This window comes from Natrix helvetica (assembly GCF_964273705.1).
Source record: "Natrix helvetica genome assembly, chromosome: 2".
NCBI classification, from domain to species: domain Eukaryota; kingdom Metazoa; phylum Chordata; class Lepidosauria; order Squamata; family Natricidae; genus Natrix; species Natrix helvetica.
This window is the reverse complement of record NC_138552.1, coordinates 220,964,014-220,985,277: the sequence shown is the minus strand read 5'-3', so window position 1 is coordinate 220,985,277 and position 21,264 is coordinate 220,964,014. Positions and strand designations below refer to the sequence as shown.

General features: G+C 37.3%; 1 protein-coding gene across 1 annotated transcript in view; it reads right to left on the bottom strand.

The window, feature by feature from the left end:
* ACTN2 (actinin alpha 2) overlaps positions 1–21,264 on the bottom strand; it is a 71,748-nt gene that overhangs the window by 35,058 nt on the left and 15,426 nt on the right. Inside the window, exons 2-8 of the mRNA XM_081944207.1 lie at positions 19,399–19,513; positions 16,881–17,000; positions 15,768–15,854; positions 12,428–12,515; positions 9,220–9,298; positions 6,841–6,922; positions 3,946–4,031 (exon numbers count right to left, since the gene is read on the bottom strand). Of these exons, the coding sequence (XP_081800333.1) occupies positions 3,946–4,031; positions 6,841–6,922; positions 9,220–9,298; positions 12,428–12,515; positions 15,768–15,854; positions 16,881–17,000; positions 19,399–19,513 (657 nt within the window). The remainder of the gene's footprint in view (positions 1–3,945; positions 4,032–6,840; positions 6,923–9,219; positions 9,299–12,427; positions 12,516–15,767; positions 15,855–16,880; positions 17,001–19,398; positions 19,514–21,264) is intronic.

The following is a 21,264-nucleotide window of genomic DNA, read 5'->3' as shown; positions in this document are numbered from 1 at the left end:
GGATCACCAGATGGAAACAAAACCATATGATAGATTGTTTGAGATAGAACATAAGAAAAGTGGAAATTCTGACAATTCTGAATCTTTATTGTGCTGCCATTCACTGGGTTAATTCACACAATATACTTAACATAGTAACTGCATCAACCCATTTTGGGGGTTCACACAATGAATCCAACCCTAAATTAACTAAACAATTTGGATCTGCACCATGTGCTAAGCCATACAAAAAATCCCTACCTAAGGATAATACTAACCATGTTGGACATGCTATGCAAATGCATGTTAGGCTACCAAAGCCAGTGATAATATTATATCTTAATTAAATGTATGCATTTTGTGCTGATATTTTTCAACTATTGATCATTTATCAGATTACGCAATTAATTGTTATATTTTTTCCTTATACTATAATATTTCTATATCATTTTTAAAAACTAGGGATTCAGCTGTTACTTGATTTTTAAAATATCTTAGTTCATCTGTAGGTATAGCTATAGCTTTTAAATTCTCATATGAATATTTGCATATTTGTTTATTTGTTTATTAAATGTATATACTGTCAAGCAACTAAACTAAAAAGAGAACTAAAAAAGAGAAATACAATTAATTGCAAGTAAAATTAACAAATGAGAATGACAAACCAGACAGTAACAAAGCAAAGCGACTTCATGGGGCAGTGGTTAGAATGCAATATTGCAAGCTAATTCTGCTGACTGCCAGGGATTCGATCCTCACCAGCTCAAGATTGACTCAGCCTTCCATCCTTCTGAGGTCGGTAAAATAAGGGCCCAGAATGTTGGGGGGCAATCTGTTGATTTTCTAAATTGCTTAGAGAGGGCTGTAAAGAACTGTGAAATAGTATATAAGTCTAAGTGCTATTGCTATTTTCCTTTGCCAAAGGCCAGGCAAAAAGCCAAGTCTTTGTGGCCTTTCTAAACAACAGCAAGTTGGGGCCATCTGGATCGGGGGGGGGGGGGATCTCATTTCAGAGTACAGGAACTGCTACAGAGGAAGCTCCAGGGTCCTGATAAATGGCTTGTTTAATCAAAGGGCTCTGGAATATGTCAACCCTGCAAGGTTGAATTGGCCATGCACATACTGTAGGAAACAGGCAGTCCTTCAAGTAACCAGGCCTTTTTCCATTTAGGGCTTTATAGTTAACAACCAACACTTTGAATTAAAAATCCCATTGAGTTTATGGGGAAACACAAATGTCATAAAAATGAATATTTCTTCAAACCTAGCATTACTTCTATGCTAAAACCTTTATTTTAATTAGTCTTATAACATATTGACATTTTTCTTTGAGAAAGACTTTAGATTTTCTGTATCTAATTACAGTATTGTATTATAACTATCATATAATTTCAGTAGAATTTTTAAAATTACTCCTGAGGTAGTAGTTTTTAATTTATGAATCTGATCATGACCCTGACTTAATCTGATTTTAATTTATGAATCTGCTATAAAAATAACATATTTTATTATCTCCTAATTTATTTATAAAATACGCTAGAAAAGCCATAATCTTAATATATGTATGTAAACATATTTTGATCTATTTACATTTCATTGAAGGAACTTTAATAGAGTCATAGAAGCAAAAGTAATATAATCATGAACTAATGTAAAAATAATATTCCCAAAAGTAGTTAGTGACAAATGTCTCAGGATGAATAATTTGCGGAAAAAGCAACTATCAATTAATTAGTTTAGCAATATTAAGAACTTCACATTCTATTACATACACTTTGATTTACAATTTTTCTAGGTTTATTGATGCCCAAATGTACTATACTAACAAATAGTCATTTCAAAGAAATAGCAGTGTTAATCTGTTATAATAAAATCAGACATTTTGAGTAGCATCTTAAAACAGAATTATTGCTGCATTAGCTTCAGTCATGATAAATAAATGAGAGCCGCACAATTATTTTTTTACTCATAGTTTTTTTTAACAAAAAAATTAATATTAGGAGAAACCCGCAGAAATATTGTTTGTGTTCTGTAATTTCCAGTGTAATCTTTGATTAATTCCAAAGCTAGCTAGCTGATGTTTCATCTCTACTATTGGCAATGTAAACAACAAATTATCAGTGCCCAATCACAAAATACAATGGTAAGGGAATCTATGCTATTATCTAGGAGGGGAAAGAAAGGACTGAGGGAAGGAGGCAAAAAAGAGGAATGAATGAACTTACCTCTGAATTTTTACCCAGAAAATAATAAACTGAAGATGATTCCTTCAGTGGCAATAATTTTTAATAAATCCTGATTTCACTTTACAGCCAAATATTACTCTCCATATAAAGTACCCTGGAGTCTCTGCACACAGCAAAAAATTATGTGGTATGTCCGGGGATCACCGTTTGTCCTCACAGCTAGTTGATCATGACCCTTCTGGGCCTGAGCCTTTTACAAAAGAAGTCTAGATTTTCACATAGATAGAGATTATGACAGTATATCCAGTTCACATAACCAGTGGCCACCTTGGCTGAGAAATTCCTGAAGGTCTAATCCCAGTTTGCCTGACGGTTATCATTCTGGGGAAAACTGCCCCAAGGATATTCTTGTGGCAATTCTAGTTTTGCAATAGTTTAATAGCGAAGGTAAATGCTTTTTCTAAGAAGATTGTCTGTCCTTGTTGCTCTCTCCTCAGTGATGATTAGCTGCCGAAAAATCTCGGACTTCACCAGAGTACAGTCTGAAAACTATTAAAATATTTATATTGAATCTGAATAATTGATACAGTCTAATCACATTAGAGCAGCCGGAGAAATGCTTTCCTTCCATCACTATAAACTGCCTTGATACTGCAAAAAAGACCCCCCCCCAAGTGGGTAGGCTTTTTCTGGAAAATGGTAGTGGCCTTTTCAAAAGTGATAAAAATTATCACAGTAATTATACAGGTAGTCCTCAACTGAATAGCCATTCATTCAGCGACCATGTGAACAGTGCTGAACGAGGGACGTATGACCGCGGTCTGAAATCCTGACCATTGCAGCACCCACACCCACTCACTCACATGATCAAAATTCAGGTGCAGCCACCTTTATGGCTGTGGAAGCATTGCATCCTCTCCCCCTACTGGGAGGACTGGGAGGCCTTAGCTATCTAGGCCACTGGCATCTAGAAACCTGCCCTCGGCCTAAAGGCCTTGGCTAGCTAGGCTGACCAGTCTGTGGGGCGCTTCTCTCCATCCCCATAACTCCCAAGAGGCCTGGGCCTTCTGCCTGCCCTATCACGGCCACTTATCTCCTTTTTTTCTTGAAGCTACTGCCAGGTAGGCCCAGCTGTTATGGTGCTAATGAAGGCAATCTTTCTCAGGGATGATCCAGGATCAGGAACTTTGTGGGCTGACTTCGTGTTCCTGCCTCTCTAGCGTTGAGGAAAATTGCCTTCGCTAGCTTTCTAGATTAGCATCAGCTTGGTTCACCTCTCAGCAGTTACAGGGAAAGGGAAAGATAAATAGACCCTGGCAACGGTGGGGTAGGGAGAAGATCCAGACCTCTTGGCAGAAGGACGGGAAGCAGGGGGCCTGCACATAGTGGGCCTCGCTGGCCTGTGGCAGGTATCCTCATGCTGGTTAGCGCCAGGCCCTGAGGCGCCCTTGCACAGTTGCTTTAACAATCGCAAAGTAGAGAACTGGGATTGTATTCATTGAGTGAGGTATTCACGTTTGTGTCTCGCTTAATGACCACAACAAATTACAACCAAAATTCCAGAGTCAGTTCTGTTCGTAAGTCAAGGACTATCTGTTTTTATTTATTCTGTATGCATCTATATATGCTTGTTTCTCCATGTCTATTGCTGCAGTGTTTCTAATAGCCCCATATATTTTATTTGTCAGTCCTAATTTTTTTTAAAAAAACAAAGTGGTTTCAGAGCTAATGGAAACCTTGAACACAAAGCACACAGCAATCCAAAAGGTGATATGCATACCTGCTCAGCTCCAGCAAAAGCATGATAGAAGCAAGAAACGTAAGTCATGATTGCTCTTTCATCAGGCTTGGGGGTATTCACAATGTCTATCAGAAAAGAGAAAAGAAAGAAAACAAGCACAATATGTAATAGGACAGTAGTAAGCAAGGGAGACACAACACGTGCTCCATCTTGTTCTCTGTATTATTAGAGTCATTTAAACTGGAAGAAGAAAGCATTGACGCTAAAATGGAGATCCTGGAGAACAAAATTTGAAAATAGCTAAGGTTTTTGAGAAGAATACTTGCAGACAAATCAGGTGCCAGCATGCTATATGGTTTGATTCATTGGTGTATATTCAGGAGTGTCTATATAGAGACTCAAAGTAATCAAGAAGAAGGGTGCTCCTTCACATTCAAAATTCTTTTCCAGGCATGGCTTCAGTCCTGCAGAATGTCTGTCATATTGACTTTTGTTATCCCCCTCAGAATACCCCATGTCTCTAATTATACAGAGAGATTGTTTGAAATGCTGAGGTTCTCCTGACTGAACTTTACAATCTGGGATAACCATATATGGTGTTTCTGAATGAACAGGGAAATTACTGCGGGATGCTTAGAAGTTTCTACCTGTCAAAGGCCCTTTCTAGGAAAAAAAAAGATAGTATTATAGGTATTATGTCATATGTGCATTGTTGTTTTCATTGTTTAAAAGGAATCATCTTTCCAGAATACAAATACAAATTTCAATGCATTATTTTACTTCCACATGGTAGAGATTTAATATTGTCCAACATATAAAGAATGGATCTGACAAATGCCCTCAGAAGTGCGAAAGAAAGCAACTGTGATTATTTTTTAAACAAGGGCTTTCTGAAAACTACCCATGCATTTTATAAGGGAGCAACCTATAGCTTCTAAAAAGAAAACAGAAAGGAATCACAAAATAAGCAAAAAAAAATAACCCATACATTATCATAGTAGCCATAGAGCAAAAATACTCTACTTTCCTAGCACCAATAAAAAATGAATGATAAGCTATGAAATCTTTTCAAGAGGGTTGACTACTCAATTATTTAAATAAGCATGTCTGGTAAGCTTGATCCCATCTTATATACCCCAAAATTGACATTAGGCTGCCCAAGTCATTTCCAGTTAAGAGGAAATCCATGAAAGCATGTATTTTCATTGACAATAAAGTTTATAGATCTCAAATCATTTTCCATCAAGACTTATATTCCCCTCAAGGATGGGCTAGGTCCATATTTCTTTAATAGTTAATTTCAAACTGAAATGAAACATTCTCCTTCTTAGGATGTGGCCAATGACAACAGGAGAAAAGAGATTTAATGAACCTGACATTGCACTGTTAAGCCATTCCAAAAGAAAGACAGGTAGCAAGCAAAAAGCCAGTAGATATCAATTGATCCTGCCAAACTTGTCTGATCTATCCATTTTTTAAAACTGAAAAAAACAATTGGGAAAGCAGCATGTTAAAAATGTACTGCATTTATAAGAATGCCTTCGGCTTCCATAACTCTCACATCCTTAGAAAGCAAACAAGATGAATAGCTGCAGGGCAAGTCTTTATTTGAAAATGAACCCACTTAGCCCTGTAGAAAGACCAAAATAAAATCAATAAAGAACATCAGGAGATTAGTGTGGGTTCTTTTATGCCTTTATTTTTCTAGTAAATTGACACTTCCACCATGGCAGCCATGCTGAAATAAGACAAGTACGAGACATACTTTCAAGATTTCAAATCTGCCAGTGAACACAAAAGAATTGTGTATCTGTTGTCAATCATGAAACAATTGTAATATTGTGCCATAGGTGTGGAATACCAAATGAGGCAAGCAAATCTGAGTAGCAACATTAGATGGGAACAAATATCTCAACACTACAGAAGCTGTAAAAAAAACCACCCAAAATCAAGTCTTTTTTGCTCTTGACTGCATAGCTAGCAATAATAAACAAGATGGGATGGCAAGTCATTTCATAGACCTGAATTATCTTCAGGGAAATTTTTCAGGGAAAGCATGAATAAATTAGGCTGATAGATGTTGCTCTCAACTGACAATATTCAACACTAATGCTAATATTCTTTGAAGTTGTCTAAGAATGTGTTGTTATGTCTGTTTCCCTGAAAATAAGACCTCCCTGGATAATGAGCCCAATTGAGCTTTTGAGCACATGTGCTAAAATAATCCCTCCCCCTAAAATAAGCCCTCCCTGAAAATATTGCAGCAACGCAGCAGCCATGAGGTAACCATGCTTGCTGCCTTCTGCACTTCAAAAATAATAAGACCTCCCCAAAAATAAGACCAAGTGCTTATTTCACGGGTCAAAAGAAAATAAGACCATGTTTTATTTTTGGGGAAACACGGTACTTGGACTGGGGGAAAAAGTAAAGATGGCAACTGCAACCCCCAAAAAGGAAGCCCTACCCTTTTCAAAATAGTTTGTACAAACAACAAACATTAAAATAAGGGTTCAGGTTCAATTGCGTAGTCTGATTTTCTTGTCCCGGACTTCCTGCATTTTTAGGTGCCAGGAGTTTCAGAACGTAATTATTTTAGCTGGATTTAAAAAAAAAAATTCTAACTGATATAGGTCTTCAAATGATATTTTACTTGAAATCTCTGGATTTATGTTTATGAATTACTTGGAAAGCATGGAGTTATTGATGGATAACTAAATGAAAACAAGGGGGGAACTGAAAATTGCCCTCCCTACTGCTATTAATTTCAATTACATCAGACAGCATTTTCTTATTCCAGTCTAAATGGAAATGGCAGGTAAGATGCAGTTTGATAAATCACAATGTGGAGAAGGAGATCCTTTTCTTATAACATATGGGACAAAAAGACTTTAACAGTTGCAACCTGCTGCCTATTAAAAGCGCATTAACTCACACCTTCTGCATCCAACATCTTTGGGATATCCAGGTATTTTTCAGCAACCTCCATGGCCAGGTTTATATTCCCCAGAGGGTCGTCCTGCACAGGAAGCAGAAATTACAATTGGTAAGTCCCTTATTTAAGGGAAAGGTTGCAGCAATTCAAAAGCAAGGACAAAATATGTTAGAGATTCACTCAATAGCAGCATTTTAAAATAAGATTAAATGTTCCCCCAAGAAGCATGGCAGATTTCCACTGCAGCGTATCTTCCATCTTGACATTTTTTAACCATATCCTGCTGACACTCTTACTCCTAAGTGTGTGTGTGTGTGTGTGTGTGTGTGTGTGTGTGTGTGTATGTATATCTCATCAGCTAGCCATACCCTTACTGGGATTCGAACCTGGGCTGTATATATCTTAGGCAGGAGTCTTAGCCACTAAGCCACAGGGTCGCCTCCTTATCAGTTGAGCCAGGGAAATAGGTATGTATTTTGTGTTACAACCCCTGGTATGCCTAAATATGGGAGGAAGGTCACTACTCCCTCTTTCTGTCCTTCGGCTTATCACAGAAGACCATGCAGGCAGGAAACCATATTTTTATTTTTAATGTTGCCTTTTTATATTTGTGTTGTATTTGTACTGATAAATAAATAAAGGGAGACTAGTATAGATCTATTTCGAGCTAATTAGCTCTCATCAGCTAGCCATACCCTTACTGGGATTCGAACCTGGGCTGTATATATCTTAGGCAGGAGTCTTAGCCACTAAGCCACAGGCTCGCCTCCTTATCAGTTGAGCCAGGGAAATAGGTATGTATTTGTGTTATAACCCCTGGTATGCCTAAATATGGGAGGAAGGTCACTACTCCCTCTTTCTGTCCTTCGGCTCATCACAGAAGACCATGCAGGCAGAAAACCACATTTTTATTTTTAATGTTGCCTTTTTATATTTGTGTTGCATTTGTAGTGATAAATAAATAAAGGGAGACTAGTATAGATCTATTTCGAGCTAATTAGCTCTCATCAGCTAGCCATACCCTTACTTGGATTCGAACCTGGGCTGTATATATCTTAGGCAGGAGTCTTAGCCACTAAGCCACAGGGTCGTCTCCTTATCAGTTGAGCCAGGGAAATAGGTATGTATTTTGTGTTACAACCCCTGGTATGCCTAAATATGGGAGGAAGGTCATATGGTTATATATATATGTTTCCCCTTGCACATATGTGCTAGTCATTCCGAGCTCTAGGAGGCAGTGCTCATCTCCGTTTCAAAGCCGAAGAGCCAGCACTGTCCGAAGACATCTTCATGGTCATGTGGCCAGCATCTTCATGGTCATGTGGCCGAAGGCGCACAGAACACTGTTACCTTCCCATCAAAGGTAGTTTCTATTTTTCTACTTACATTTTTTTTGTGCTTTCGAATTGCTAGGTTGGCAGAAGCTGGGACAAGTAATGGGAGCTCACTCTGTTACGCAGCACTAGGGATTTGAACCACCGAACTGCTGACCTTTCTGATCGACAAGCTCAGCATCTTAGCCACTGAGCCCCCAGAGTTACTAGGGAACTATTGAAAAACTGTTGTGGTAGGACAAATTTTGGAAGGAGTTGCTGGTGCTGCCTTCACTTGAGTGCTCCTGCTTTTACCTTCCCTGCTTTCATCTTAGGGATTTCCCCTGTAATCTTCAGACAGACACACAAAAAGATGGATGTGACTTTGCTATGTTTACCACCTTGCTAAACTAAAAAGCTTAGTTATTAGTTATGCCTGCCGTTTAACTCATACTGCATATGAACCAAACAATGTGTGGCAGCCATCAAGCTTTTCAGCTTTGCATATTGTACATACCCTAAATGCATCAATGCAAAGAAAAATCCTCTATGGCTCTCCAAAGATTTCCAGAAAGCAAAGAAAAGCATGCAGAAAGAAAAACTAATAGGCGCACAAGTGCACACACACTCCCCCATCAAATCTACAATGCCAATATACTTAAATTATTTTGGCACAATCCGGAGAGCTTTTAGACACGACTAATCCTAACGAATTGGCTGTGAGTTGGAGAGAGGCCTACATTGAATATCCCAAGTCCAAGTAGATTTGTCCAAATAGTAGCTTATTTTTCCAGATACTTTTCATGGCTTATGGTTTAGCTTAATTGGGATTGCCTACTGCAGCCTTAACCATAGTGATTGGCTATTATCAGTGGGAGAAATTTAAAATTAGCAGAGGGCACCTGGTTCAGGAAGGCTGTTCTATACCTGCAGGTCAAGAGCCAAAGAAAGAAGGCTTATTTCAAACTACAAAGCAGACATATCTCTATATGTAGTATGTGAGCCAAATCAGTGCAAACCATGCCAGATTGGTGCAAGTTATCATGCCATGCCAGCAAAATTAATGACCTTTGAAAGCTTGGAGTAGTCAATGAGATCTGGTCGGTGTCTATGAATCAGTGCACAGAGACCAAGGCCATCTTTCCAGCTTCATGTGAAGAAACCAAAAATAAGGCGACAATATATTAATTAAACACTGATTTTGCCAGACAGTGCAAGGTCTGACAATATTCAGCAATTGTATCACATGCCCAATAGCAATAGCTCATAAGTTTCAAAAAATATTTAAAATGTTGATAAGGCAGAGGTATTTTAGGATATTATCTTGTAAGACAAATTTCCTTGACTTTTGTACAGAAAAAAAAAAGCCCAGAGAAATTTCATGCACAGTGCACTAGATGATAAATGACTGCTTACTTATTTTTTCACGGGGCAAGAATCTACAGTTGGCTGGGACAGATGGGCTGCTCATTTCACTCAGTGGTTTGTCCATCTTTTTATTTACTTTTAGGTATCCAGGGCATACTCAGGGTAGCTCAGAAAATATTGCTCGCATATCATTTAGAAAATCAGTCGTAAAGTTTTAAACCAGCAGCCAACAAAAGAGCAGGCCACTCACATAGTCTGAAAAGTCTGGTAGGATTCAAATGTTTGAAATATATTTTCCCAGAGCTCCAATGGATTGTGCCTAGAACCCAAACATGGGTATGACCTGCCGTACACAGACAGTAAGACATGTGTTGAACAGGAGAGTTCATCTCTCCAATGCCTTATAAGGAGTTTCATGTGGGAGAAAGCATAATTCATCTGAGTCAATTATTTGACACATTACAGTAGTTAGTTTATCCTGCATTCTCCAACAAAATGTCTCAGCCAACATTCCCAGCTCTTGTCTATGGAGATTCTCAGTCATCCAGGTCATGGTTGTCCCAAAGGTGCTTTTTCAAGCAAAACATCTTCAAAGAAAAACCAGAAAGTCCAGTTGCCCCTGGAAAAAGCACCAGCTCTTCTGAAGATGCCAGGTTTGGGAAGCTGGGTCTATTTATTTTATCGCTGTTAATGCATTTTTCATATATATTATTTTTTAAATGGCATTTGAAGCCAAACCCAACAATCCACTAATTACAGGTATCTATAAAAATAGGATATTTGGTAAAATCTGTTCTTAACTACCTGCAGGCAAAGACCTCAACTATCTGTAGGTCAGAGACCATTCTCAACAACAGAGATGTTTTCTTCGATCCTTATATGTATATATGTATTTACATAATCTCTATGACCTCCTATCTCACAATGGTAACTCTGGACATTGTACAGAGATTAAAACAAAAGCTACAACATAAATAGCTATGATCTTCAAGTTATTTGTGTCTTGGATTTTTCTACACACTGTACACCTAAGGTTTTATTGCTTTCTGTTCTTTGGAGTAAGAACTTTATGAAATTTGAAAGTTTGCATATCTATTTATAACCTGATTAGATCCAAAATGAAAACAAGTGTCCTTTTTTTTTAGTCTCAGCAGCAACTGCTGGGGATAAAAATTAGCATTTATTAATCATGCCACAATGCCCAATTTTCACACTATTTATAGGTTCTGTGAAAGGGATCTTTCTTCCACTATTTCTGCCAATTTCAACATACTTGCAATATAAATTAATTTCTAGACATTACACAACAGATGTACGTTGTGCAGATGGAGGTAAAACAAAAAATGATAGTGTTTGATTTTTTAAATATTGTGTCATCAATACATTACGATCGGGACTTCTGTTTATTCCCCCAAACATTAATTGTAGTAATTTCCTTTCTAATTAGGCCTCTTCCATCAAAGAGCATCCATGGTGACATGTGAAATAATCTCACTGCTGACTCCTTTCACATAGGGTGTCCATTTTAATTGCTACAATAATCTGGAAGCCCCTATACACATGCTAGCCTTGTAGAGTTACAATACAATAGTAGAGTTGGAAGGGACCTTGGAGGTCTTCTAGTCCAACCCCCTGCCTAGGCAGGAAACCCTATACCGTTTCAGACAAATAGCTATCCAACATCTTCTTAAAGACTTCCAGTGTTGGGGCATTCACAACTTCTGGAGGCAAGCTGTTCCACTGATTAATTGTTCTCACTGTCAGGAAATTTCTCCTCAGTTCTAAGTTGCTTCTCTCCTTGATTAGTTTCCACCCATTGCTTCTTGTTCTACCCTCAGGTGCTTTGGAGAATAGTTTGACTCCCTCTTCTTTGTGGCAACCTCTGAGATATTGGAATAATGCTATCATGTCTCCCCTAGTCCTTCTTTCTCTTAAGCTAAACATACCCAGTTCCTGCAACCGTTCTTCATATGTTTTGGTCTCCAGTCCCCTAATCATCTTTGTTGCTCTTCTCTGCACTCTTTCTAGAGTCTCCACATCTTTTTTACATCGTGGCGACCAGAACTGAATGCAGTATTCCAAGTGTGGCCTTACCAAGGCATTATAAAGCGGTATTAACACTTCACGTGATCTTGATTCTATCCCTCTGTTGATGCAGCCTAGAACTGTGTTGGCTTTTTTGGCAGCTGCTGCACACTGCTGGCTCATATTTAAATGGTTGTCCACTAGGACTCCAAGATCCCTTTCACAGTTACTACTACTGAGTAAGGTATCACCTATACTGTACCTGTGCATTCCGTTTTTGTTGCCTAAATGTAGAACCTTACTCTTTTCACCATTGAATTTCATTTTATTAGATAGTGCCCAATGTTCAAGTTTGTCAAGATCCTTCTGTATCTTAAGCCTATCTTCTGGAGTGTTGGCTATTCCTGCCAGCTTGGTATCATCTGCAAATTTGATGAGTTCCCCATTTATTCCCTCATCCAAATCATTGATGAAGATGTTGAAGAGTTATTCCTGGACCTTCTCAAACTGCAAAGAAAATATGATGTATTGCAGGAGTGGATTCCGGCAAGCACTACTGCTGGTTCGCTTGTTTCTGTGCTTTGCTCGCGGGTGCTTGATGTGCGCTGCGCATGCATGCGCAATGCAATTAAAATTGTTCTGTGCATGTGCAGAACTGAAAAACAAGATGGTGCTGCCAATGGCGCAGCCTGGGGAACCGATTCAGGGGCCACGGGTGGCAGGCCCAGGTTGCTGCCGCCAAACCACTACCGTTTCAGCCGAACCGGTAGGAACTCACCACTGATGTATTGTGTGCTCTCCATTTCCAAATGTACCATTAAGGATAAAACACATCTACATAATTAACAGAGAAGTCTTTACATCTAGAAATGATTCACTTTACCTAAGATGGAAATTTTGAATGTTCACATTTCGGTAAGGTGCCGTTTTTCTTTGACACCACAACAGCAGTCCTTCTTTGGCAGATGTCTCTGAAAATACCATCAAAGAAGATTTATAAATTGCTGGAAGTGTAAAAAAACACCAGGCACCTTCTACCATATGTGGTGGACGTGCAATGAGGCAAAAAAATATTGGAAAATGATCCAATCATGGTTAGAACAAATGGTGGGAGAACAAATTATGTTTAAACCAGAAACTTTTCTCCTAGGCATAATACCGGAGGGGTTTAAGAAAGATACACTCTATCTAATTATACATATACTGACTGCAGCGCGCATAACCTATGCACAGCATTGGAAAAAAGAAAATACACCATCAGAGCTAGATATAATCAGAAAAGTGTTGGCCTGTGCAGAAGCAGATAGGCTCACCTTGGAACTTAAAAATAAAGGGGAATCAGAATATTTTGAGGTATGGAATAGATTTTATGACTGGTATAAGTTAAGATGACAAGACTGGAACAAATGTATATATGGCGATCGAACAGAAGGACAGACAATGTATTAAGTAGAATAACTGTTAATGGTTGAAACCAGCTGTACATAATGTGAATATATGATCACCCTGACCCCGCAGCATTGCATTGTTTTAAATGTAAAAACAATAAAAATATATTAAAATAAAAAAAAAGAAGAAGATTTATAAAGAATAACAGAAATGCTCACTACAATACATAGCAGACCTTCAGCTGAGAGTTGGACATCTACCTCAGATGATATTGCTTAATTCAACAGATACAGAGAGTGTTTCCAAGGAAATCTGTACCAGAAAAATAGTGAATACACTATCCAGTTTAGTTATGAAAATATCTCCCTCTCTTTCTTCCATATGGTTTCTTACAAAATGCAACGATTGAAAGTTAACGCTCTGTATGAAAAGGAAATTCTAGAATTCTAGAAGTCTAGAATTGATTGTAAACTTTCCTTGTGATTTTTTTTTCTATCATGAAGCTATCCGTTCATCACTTATTTTTCTTTAATATTTGCATCCTGCTTCACTTACTCAGGAATGATGTCATCATTCATAAGAAATTTCTTTTAAATAAATGATTTAATTGGTACAATAGAATCAGGGTAAATTTGTCAGGAATAATTATTCTCTCAATTAACCAATGAAATATAAAAATCGGTTGATCTGCTACATATTGTCTACTGTAATGGATGGCAGCTGCTTGCTTGAGTAAAATGTTGGCAAAAAATCTATAGCTGCCCAAATTAATCATTTCAATATTTTACAATATTAAACAATCTTTACAAAGTAGCATAAAATGCTGCAGTATCTACACACGATACTACCAAACAATTCTCCAATCTCCACGTGGATGTTATCACTCAATTGGATAAAATATATTTTCCCCAGAACAGAATTTAGGAAGAACTTACTATTCACTCCTTGTATTTCATAACTCCAGTGCAGCAATTCTAGTATTTCTCTCAATACAAGATCATAAAATGTCCCATTATGTTTACTGGATGGATAATCATCTCATAGAAAATGGAAAGTCCATTGGCATTGCTAAATTATCCATCCGCTGAGCTAAAGTGGGAAGCAAAGAACCTGAGACCTTACCGATCTGTTACAGTAATAAGGGATATCAATCTTTCCTCCCAACCAGAGGAGAAAACAAGAGGCTCTCAGCCCATTATATTGGGCAGGCAGAGAAAGAGATTTGAACCCGACAACTACTATGAATAGGACTTTCTTTCTATACTTGTCTGTTCTGAATTTCTTCTTTAACTGTATTTCCAGGTCTTGCAATAAGAATAATTTATCAGAAAGTTGCATTCTTGATTTGCTATTATTGTTTGTTTGTAAAAGCCTGACATGAAATTGAAAGACAGATATTTGTGCATTCTTATATATAAAAATAGTCTATGTTGTATTTTATTTGTGCTTGTTCCTCTGTTATACAGTTTGTTCTGACTGCTCCTCTTGGAAGCTGGATTCAGATGATAATGTTGACTTGGAAGTTCACACAAGAAAGTTCCCAGAGCCAAGTCACCACAAGAATTTGAGGACATTGTAGACATTGGGTCACTGCCCTATTTTACTCTTTAAAAAACCCACCAACTTTACAATCAAATTATGGTAGGGTGGGACAGAGTGACAAGCAAATGGCATGGAATGCATTAAATCAGAATCTAAGTGGAAATCTTCTAAAGTGTAAAAAGATCCCTGCTCATGAAAAGATGTCAAGAAGATTTCAGCAAATTAATTCAATCACTATCCTAAATAATTGATATTTCTGTTTTCTTTCTTCAAGGAGATGATGACCATAGATCCACACCTTCCCTCCCAAATGTGGGCTTAAGACTAAACTAGAAGACACAAAATGGTACATTATTACTATATTTACTTGATGATAGGAAAATAATAGTGTTCAAGCAAGATTTCTGTCAAGAATGCTGTACTTGAAAGTGGCTGTCTAATCTTTCTATCAACCTTCACAATTACCTCTCTCTGTATGTTTGTATATGTGCATTTCTCCCTGTTTAAGTACAGACCTTTCTTTAAATTTTATATTTGGCCACATGAAGTTATTTTTAATAATAATAATTTGTTCCCATATGGAGGAAATAATTTGAGGTTACAATTAGCTACAGTAAAACTAAAGTCTCATTTGAACTAAATTTGACTCCTGATTACTTGGTGGATTCATCCATGCTGTTTTCTTATCAACAGTATGGAATTGCCTTGCAGCTGTCACCTTCTGAGATATATTTTCAATTTCGCAATGCTGCCTACAACCTGGTATTCTCTGGTAGCCTCCAACCCAAATGCTTTTCAGGCTTGGCCCTACTTAATTTCCAAACCAGATAAGGCCAGGCAAATGCTAGCACTTGTTAAGGTTGCTTACAAGTAAATGAACAAAATAAGAACTTAATAAGGGTGACATATTTTTTGCATATCATCTAATTTAACCTTATGGTTCACAAGGAACTCTATGTTTCCAATTGATCAGTCCACTTGAAGGAGAGGCAGATTGTTGGAGATAAAAGTATCACTCATTTTAATGCTTTTTTCAAAGAAGAGAATATAATTCACATTTCCGTTTCTTTATGGGATCTGTTTACTCTACTAGAAATAATAATAAAGAACAAAGCAGATCAGCAAAAAGCAGTCCTAAATGCTTCTTTGTAAGTTGTTTAATTGCTATACTGATGTTTACATCAGGATTTCACTGTTGTCAATAAAGTTATAGCCAGTTGAATCAATCTTTATCCCCGAATCAAGTCTATTTGACACAAAAGGTTGAAGACAACATTATAGAATAGTCTTACCTTCCACTGAGATATCTTGAATAGCAAAACGGAGGATGATAGTCCAGATCATACCCAGAGTCATTTTCACATTGCCATCCACAATTTCTAGAGAGAAATGGAATGGATACAACAGGGTCATCAATACAATAATGTGTGGTAGTGGTCATTTGGGATTCATTATGTTCCTTGTGCATACTTATTTCATGATATCTTGCTGGCAGATTCATAGTTCTACTTTTAAAACCAATTCTACAGGTGGTTCTTGACTTACAACCACAACGGAGCCCAAAATTTATGTTGCTACATGAAACATTTGTTAAGTGAGTTTTGCCTCATTTTACAACCTTTCTTGCTGTTGTTAAGTGAGTTGTTGCAGTTGTTAAGTTAGTCACCCGGCTATTAAGTGAATCAGGCTTCCCTATTGACTTTGCTTGTCAGACGGTCGCGAAAGGGGATTAATTAAATCCAGGACATCGCAAATGTCATAAATACGAGCCAATTCCCAAGCGGCTGAATGCTGGTCACATGACCATTGGGATGCTGCAATGGTTGTAAGCAGAGGTGGGTTCCTACCGGTTTGGATCGGTTTGACTGAATAAGTAGCAACTTGGCCTGCCACACCCCCAAACTGGTTCTCTCGGCAGTGCCATAGATGTGGCCATCTTGTTTTTGGCTTCTGCGCATGCACAGAAGCATGTTTTTAGTACTGCACGCATGCACGCATAGCATGCATCAAGCACATGCACGCACAGCCTGTTCCTGAGCAAACCAGCAGAAGCAGCAGCCGGAACCCATCCCTGGTTGTTGTAAGTGTGAAAAATGGCCATGTCACTTTTTTCAGTGCTGTTTGTAACTTTGAATGATCACTTAAATGAACTGTTGTAAGTCGAAGACTACCTGTATTTTAGGAGTGGCAAAAGTATTTTCAATAGTACCTGAAAAGGCTAAGGTCTTCGCTGTTCAAAACAAGCACTCTGCTACAGCTCTTTCAAACAAGAAGTGTTTGGGGAAAAATGTGTACATACCGGTAGTTGTTTTTTGAAGGCGTATTGTATATAGTGACCCCAAGCAGCACTAAAAATGTAGGTTCATGATGAAAGAAAAGTCTTGTTATAGCTACTACCCACATACCTTCTGCACCAATTGAGACAAGTTTGACACCTTTGCTTGCTATAAAATCCAGAGCTTTGTTGACATTTGCAATTTTATGGAAACGCATCTTTCCTCTATCTGGTTTTGGAAGTCTTTCTCCTGCAGGAAAGAAAATCAAAAATATTTGTGAGTACTGGAATCTGGCTGCACTACTCTAGTGGGAGAAGCATGCTCTTTGCTATCTAAAACCAAAGGTGACTGGTGGATTAACAGAGAAGATGTAAACTATCGCACCAAAATTGCCTTTTGCTTCTTGCCTCTGTATTTAATGTTTTTAATATTTTTATATTTATGATTTTAATTGTAAGCCATCCGGAGTTGCTTTGCAGAGTGAGTTGGATGATATATAAATTTAATAAATAAATACACAAATAAAACTAAAATCTAATCTTCCTTGAAGATTTATTTTAATGTCTGAGCTCATTTGCAATGTAATAAAATGACTCATTTTACTTTTACTTTACTTTTACTCATTATTTAATTTTATTGATGCGGTAAAAACGGTAGCATCTTTCCAAGCTCTGATATAAAGTTTGTATATTCACTTTTTAGCTTAATTTTTAGTCGTTTAGAATGCTTCACGCATTAAAAATTAATGTACCAGTTTTTAATATTTAGTTCACTTCAGATCCAAGGAAAAGGAACCAGAGATGGCTCTCAGCATCCTTTATCATTGCCCATCGTCGCTGTTTCTGTATCAACATCTGGAGGGCCATCGGGTATCTAGAACTGCTCTAAATACAGCAATAATGATTTGAAAGTAGCATTTACTATCCCACCAAGGTCTTACTTCAGATTAATCCATAGAATAAAGATATTATTTAAAAATAGTTGACCTTCATTTCTTTATGTGTGAATATAATGCATTTGAAGAAATGTTGGCTTATATGCCAAGCCAAGCCATGCCATGTAATTCCTATTGGTTATGTAACATTATCATGTTAACTAGGTTCTTGAAAGGCAATAATAGGTTGAAATGGTGTGTTAAACTCAAAAAGCTGGTATATTTCCATCTATGAAGAAATTTAGATATATTGAGTTTGAAGTGTTGTAAGAAGGTTGGAAGTATGCTGGCTCCCAGGCTCCAAAGCCTGTCTTAATAAAATTTGCTTTAATGAATTTGCATTCAAATTTATGCAATTCCAAAAGAGAAGTGAAAGAGAACATGATGTTTCAATATTATGTTTTAAACTGAAATATATGTTTGTGTGTCTATATTTTAAGATAAATATTTAGAATTAGATACAGTTTAGATAAGTAGTACTTCTAAGTTTTTAAGTTGGTTTAATTCTTTAATTGTATGGGTTTTTAAGTTATCTGGATTTTTTGATTTTTTTTAATCATTTGGGTTCTTCTTCTGCTTAGAAGTTTAAGTATGCAATCTTTTCTTTTTCATCTCATTACATACTTTTTTATGCAACAGGTAAGGTTACTTTTTTTTTGAAGTCTTTCATAGAGCAGTAGTATAGTTATACAATTAATACTAGTATTTAGTTATAAACTAATAATGAAGATTTTTCAACAAATGATTTTAACATATATTAAAATTGTATTTAAAAATACTGAGTGCAATCCCAGATACTACAAAGAGTAAGCAAAAGTGAGAGCGGTCCATTGGACCAAGAAACTGCACAAGCATTGTGATTATATTATTATTATTATTATTATTATTATTATTATTATTATTATTATTATTATTATTATTATTATTATTATTATATATATATTACCGGCCTGGCCTGTTAATTTTATTTAATTTTTAAAATGTGAGTGTTATATAAATTGGGTTTGTTTTTTGGACTGTTTCTAATTTCCTTTTAATTTTTGTACTATGTGTTTTTTAATGCTGTACGCCGCCCTGAGTCCTTGGGAGAAGGGCGGCATATAAATCCAATTATATATATATATATATATATATATATATATATATATATATATATATATATATATATATATATATATATATATATATATATATATATATATATATAATGTGTGTGTGTGTGTGTGTGTGTGTGTTTTCGTAGATTTTCACGGGTGTAGGTATGCTGGTTTTGTTGTATTCGGGTCTTTTCCCGTGTAAGGTTGAGATATATATATATATGATTAGATTATTATATTATATTATATTATATTATATTATATTATATTATATTATATTATATTAATTATATTAATTATATTATATTATATTATATTATATTATTATATTATATTATATTATATTATATTATATTATATTATATTATATTATATTATATTATATTATATTATATTATTATTCTGCAATTTTGGTATTTGCTTTCCCTTTCTTTACTTTTTCTCTTTTCAAACTTACATAGGTTTTTTTTGGGGGGGGGATACTATTAATAGAGCTGTGATTAATAATAAATGTTGCTTCTCAACCAGCAACAACTTTTGGAGTCAGAACTGTCATGACATCAAAAAAACCATGAGTTGGGAATATATCTTGACAAGGTGCTATCTTTAAACAAACCTGAAATGACTTCCAAGAGTAGCATCAGTTTCAGTCCATTTCTGAAATCGTCTTCAATGTTCTCAATCTGGGTTCCAGCTTTCCGCAGATGGGAATTGCACCACGCTGTAAATGTCTGCCAATGCAATGAAGGACCTGATTTAAAAAGCTATTCATTTTAATAATAAGCTACAGATGCTCAGCTTCAGGCATTGACATCCTGAGTCAATTGAAATACTACAATTCTAGAAATTGAAATACTACGATTCTAGAAAATGGCTCACTTTATGACAAATGTACATCATGTCTGTTTTGTATTTACTAAAGAACAAGGGGCAGCATTTACAGGATTTTAATAGGGTAGTTCTTATTCATCTTGGTATATATACTGTATGCCAGGGCTGTCCAAACTTGGCAACTTTAAGATTTGTGGACTTCAACTCCCAGAATTCCCCAGCCAGCTCTGCTGGCTGGGGAATTCTGGGAGTTGAAGTCCACAAGTCTTAAAGTTGCCAAGTTTGGACACCCCTGCTGTATGCAGAGGTGAGTTGCTGCTGGCATTACTGCCTGTTACTATGTTGTTTGCGCATACGCAGTTGCCTAACAATTGTTCAGCACATGCGCAGATCATTATAAAATAACTAAAAAACATGCCTGCAATGGCATCGGCAACCGGAGAACTGGTTTGGAGGCATGGTGAGCCTGCTGTCCCTACCGGTTTGGCGACCCGGTTGCAATTTCTACTACCAGTTCGGGCGAACTGATGCGAACCGCTAGCAACCCACCTCTGACTATATGTACCCTGTGTTACATATTCCCGATTCTCAAAGAGCACTTCCCTACATCCATCACCTTCACTCCTCAAACTCTCAGAATGAACCTCAAGGGACCTTTGTCTCTGACAATCTGGAATGCTGACAATAAGGAATGAATAGCTAAAGCTGTTGCAGATCCAATAACATAACAAAAAGCAATTAAAATCCTCTCCTTATTTCTACACACAATGAAGTGTGGAGGAGGAGCTGAAGAGCCAGCAAGCTACCATTCCTCTTACAAATTGTAAAGCTCAGGAGTCAGAAGAGACGATGAAGGAAGATTGCCCTCTGGTGGGGAAAGAAAGCCACAATGAGCTCAGATCTCCAACATTTCTGAAGTCATAGAAACACTGGAGGTGCTTTCAAAACAGCTCAGTGCCCTTAAACCACCTCAGTTTCCCCCAGTTTAGCACTCTCTCTCAGACTGCCTAACCAGCAGGGTGAATAACTGTCTTGCATAGAAATTCTCACAGACTCTTACAGTTTGGAAAAACCTCTACCTTACTCCAGCTTTTAAATATAATGCCGTTTAATAAATGCATGTTCACTACTTTTATGGAGGACAAATCAGTGGTGGGTTGCAGGCGATATGCCCCGGCACGGGCATACCGGAGCCTGCCCGGAGCACCGGATACCGTTCCGGTACGGTGCTCCGGAGGGCTCGCCCGCCCGCCCAAGCTCCTTACTGGTCTTTTAAGTCTTCGGCACTTCCGCTTCCGCGCACGGCACGTACAGCACCTGCGTTCCGCTCCACTGAGCAGCTGGAGCATCGCAGAGGCTCGCGGAAGTGGTAAGACACATGCGCGCTGCTCATATGTTTGCACACACTGCGGCATTTAAGTGGACGCCGCCAGGCCCACCAATGGGACAAATGCATTTATTTCTCACCTTTACAGCCAGAATTCAATCTAGTGAAGGGTGGCTGACATATACTGACTATAACGTGTAAAATAACAAAAGTAGCATGTCAATACACTTAAACTGTATTGGCTAGTGTCATCTTCAGTAAGAATGATGTATATTTTATTGCGTATACAGGTAGTCCTTGTCATATAACAGTTCATTTAGTGAC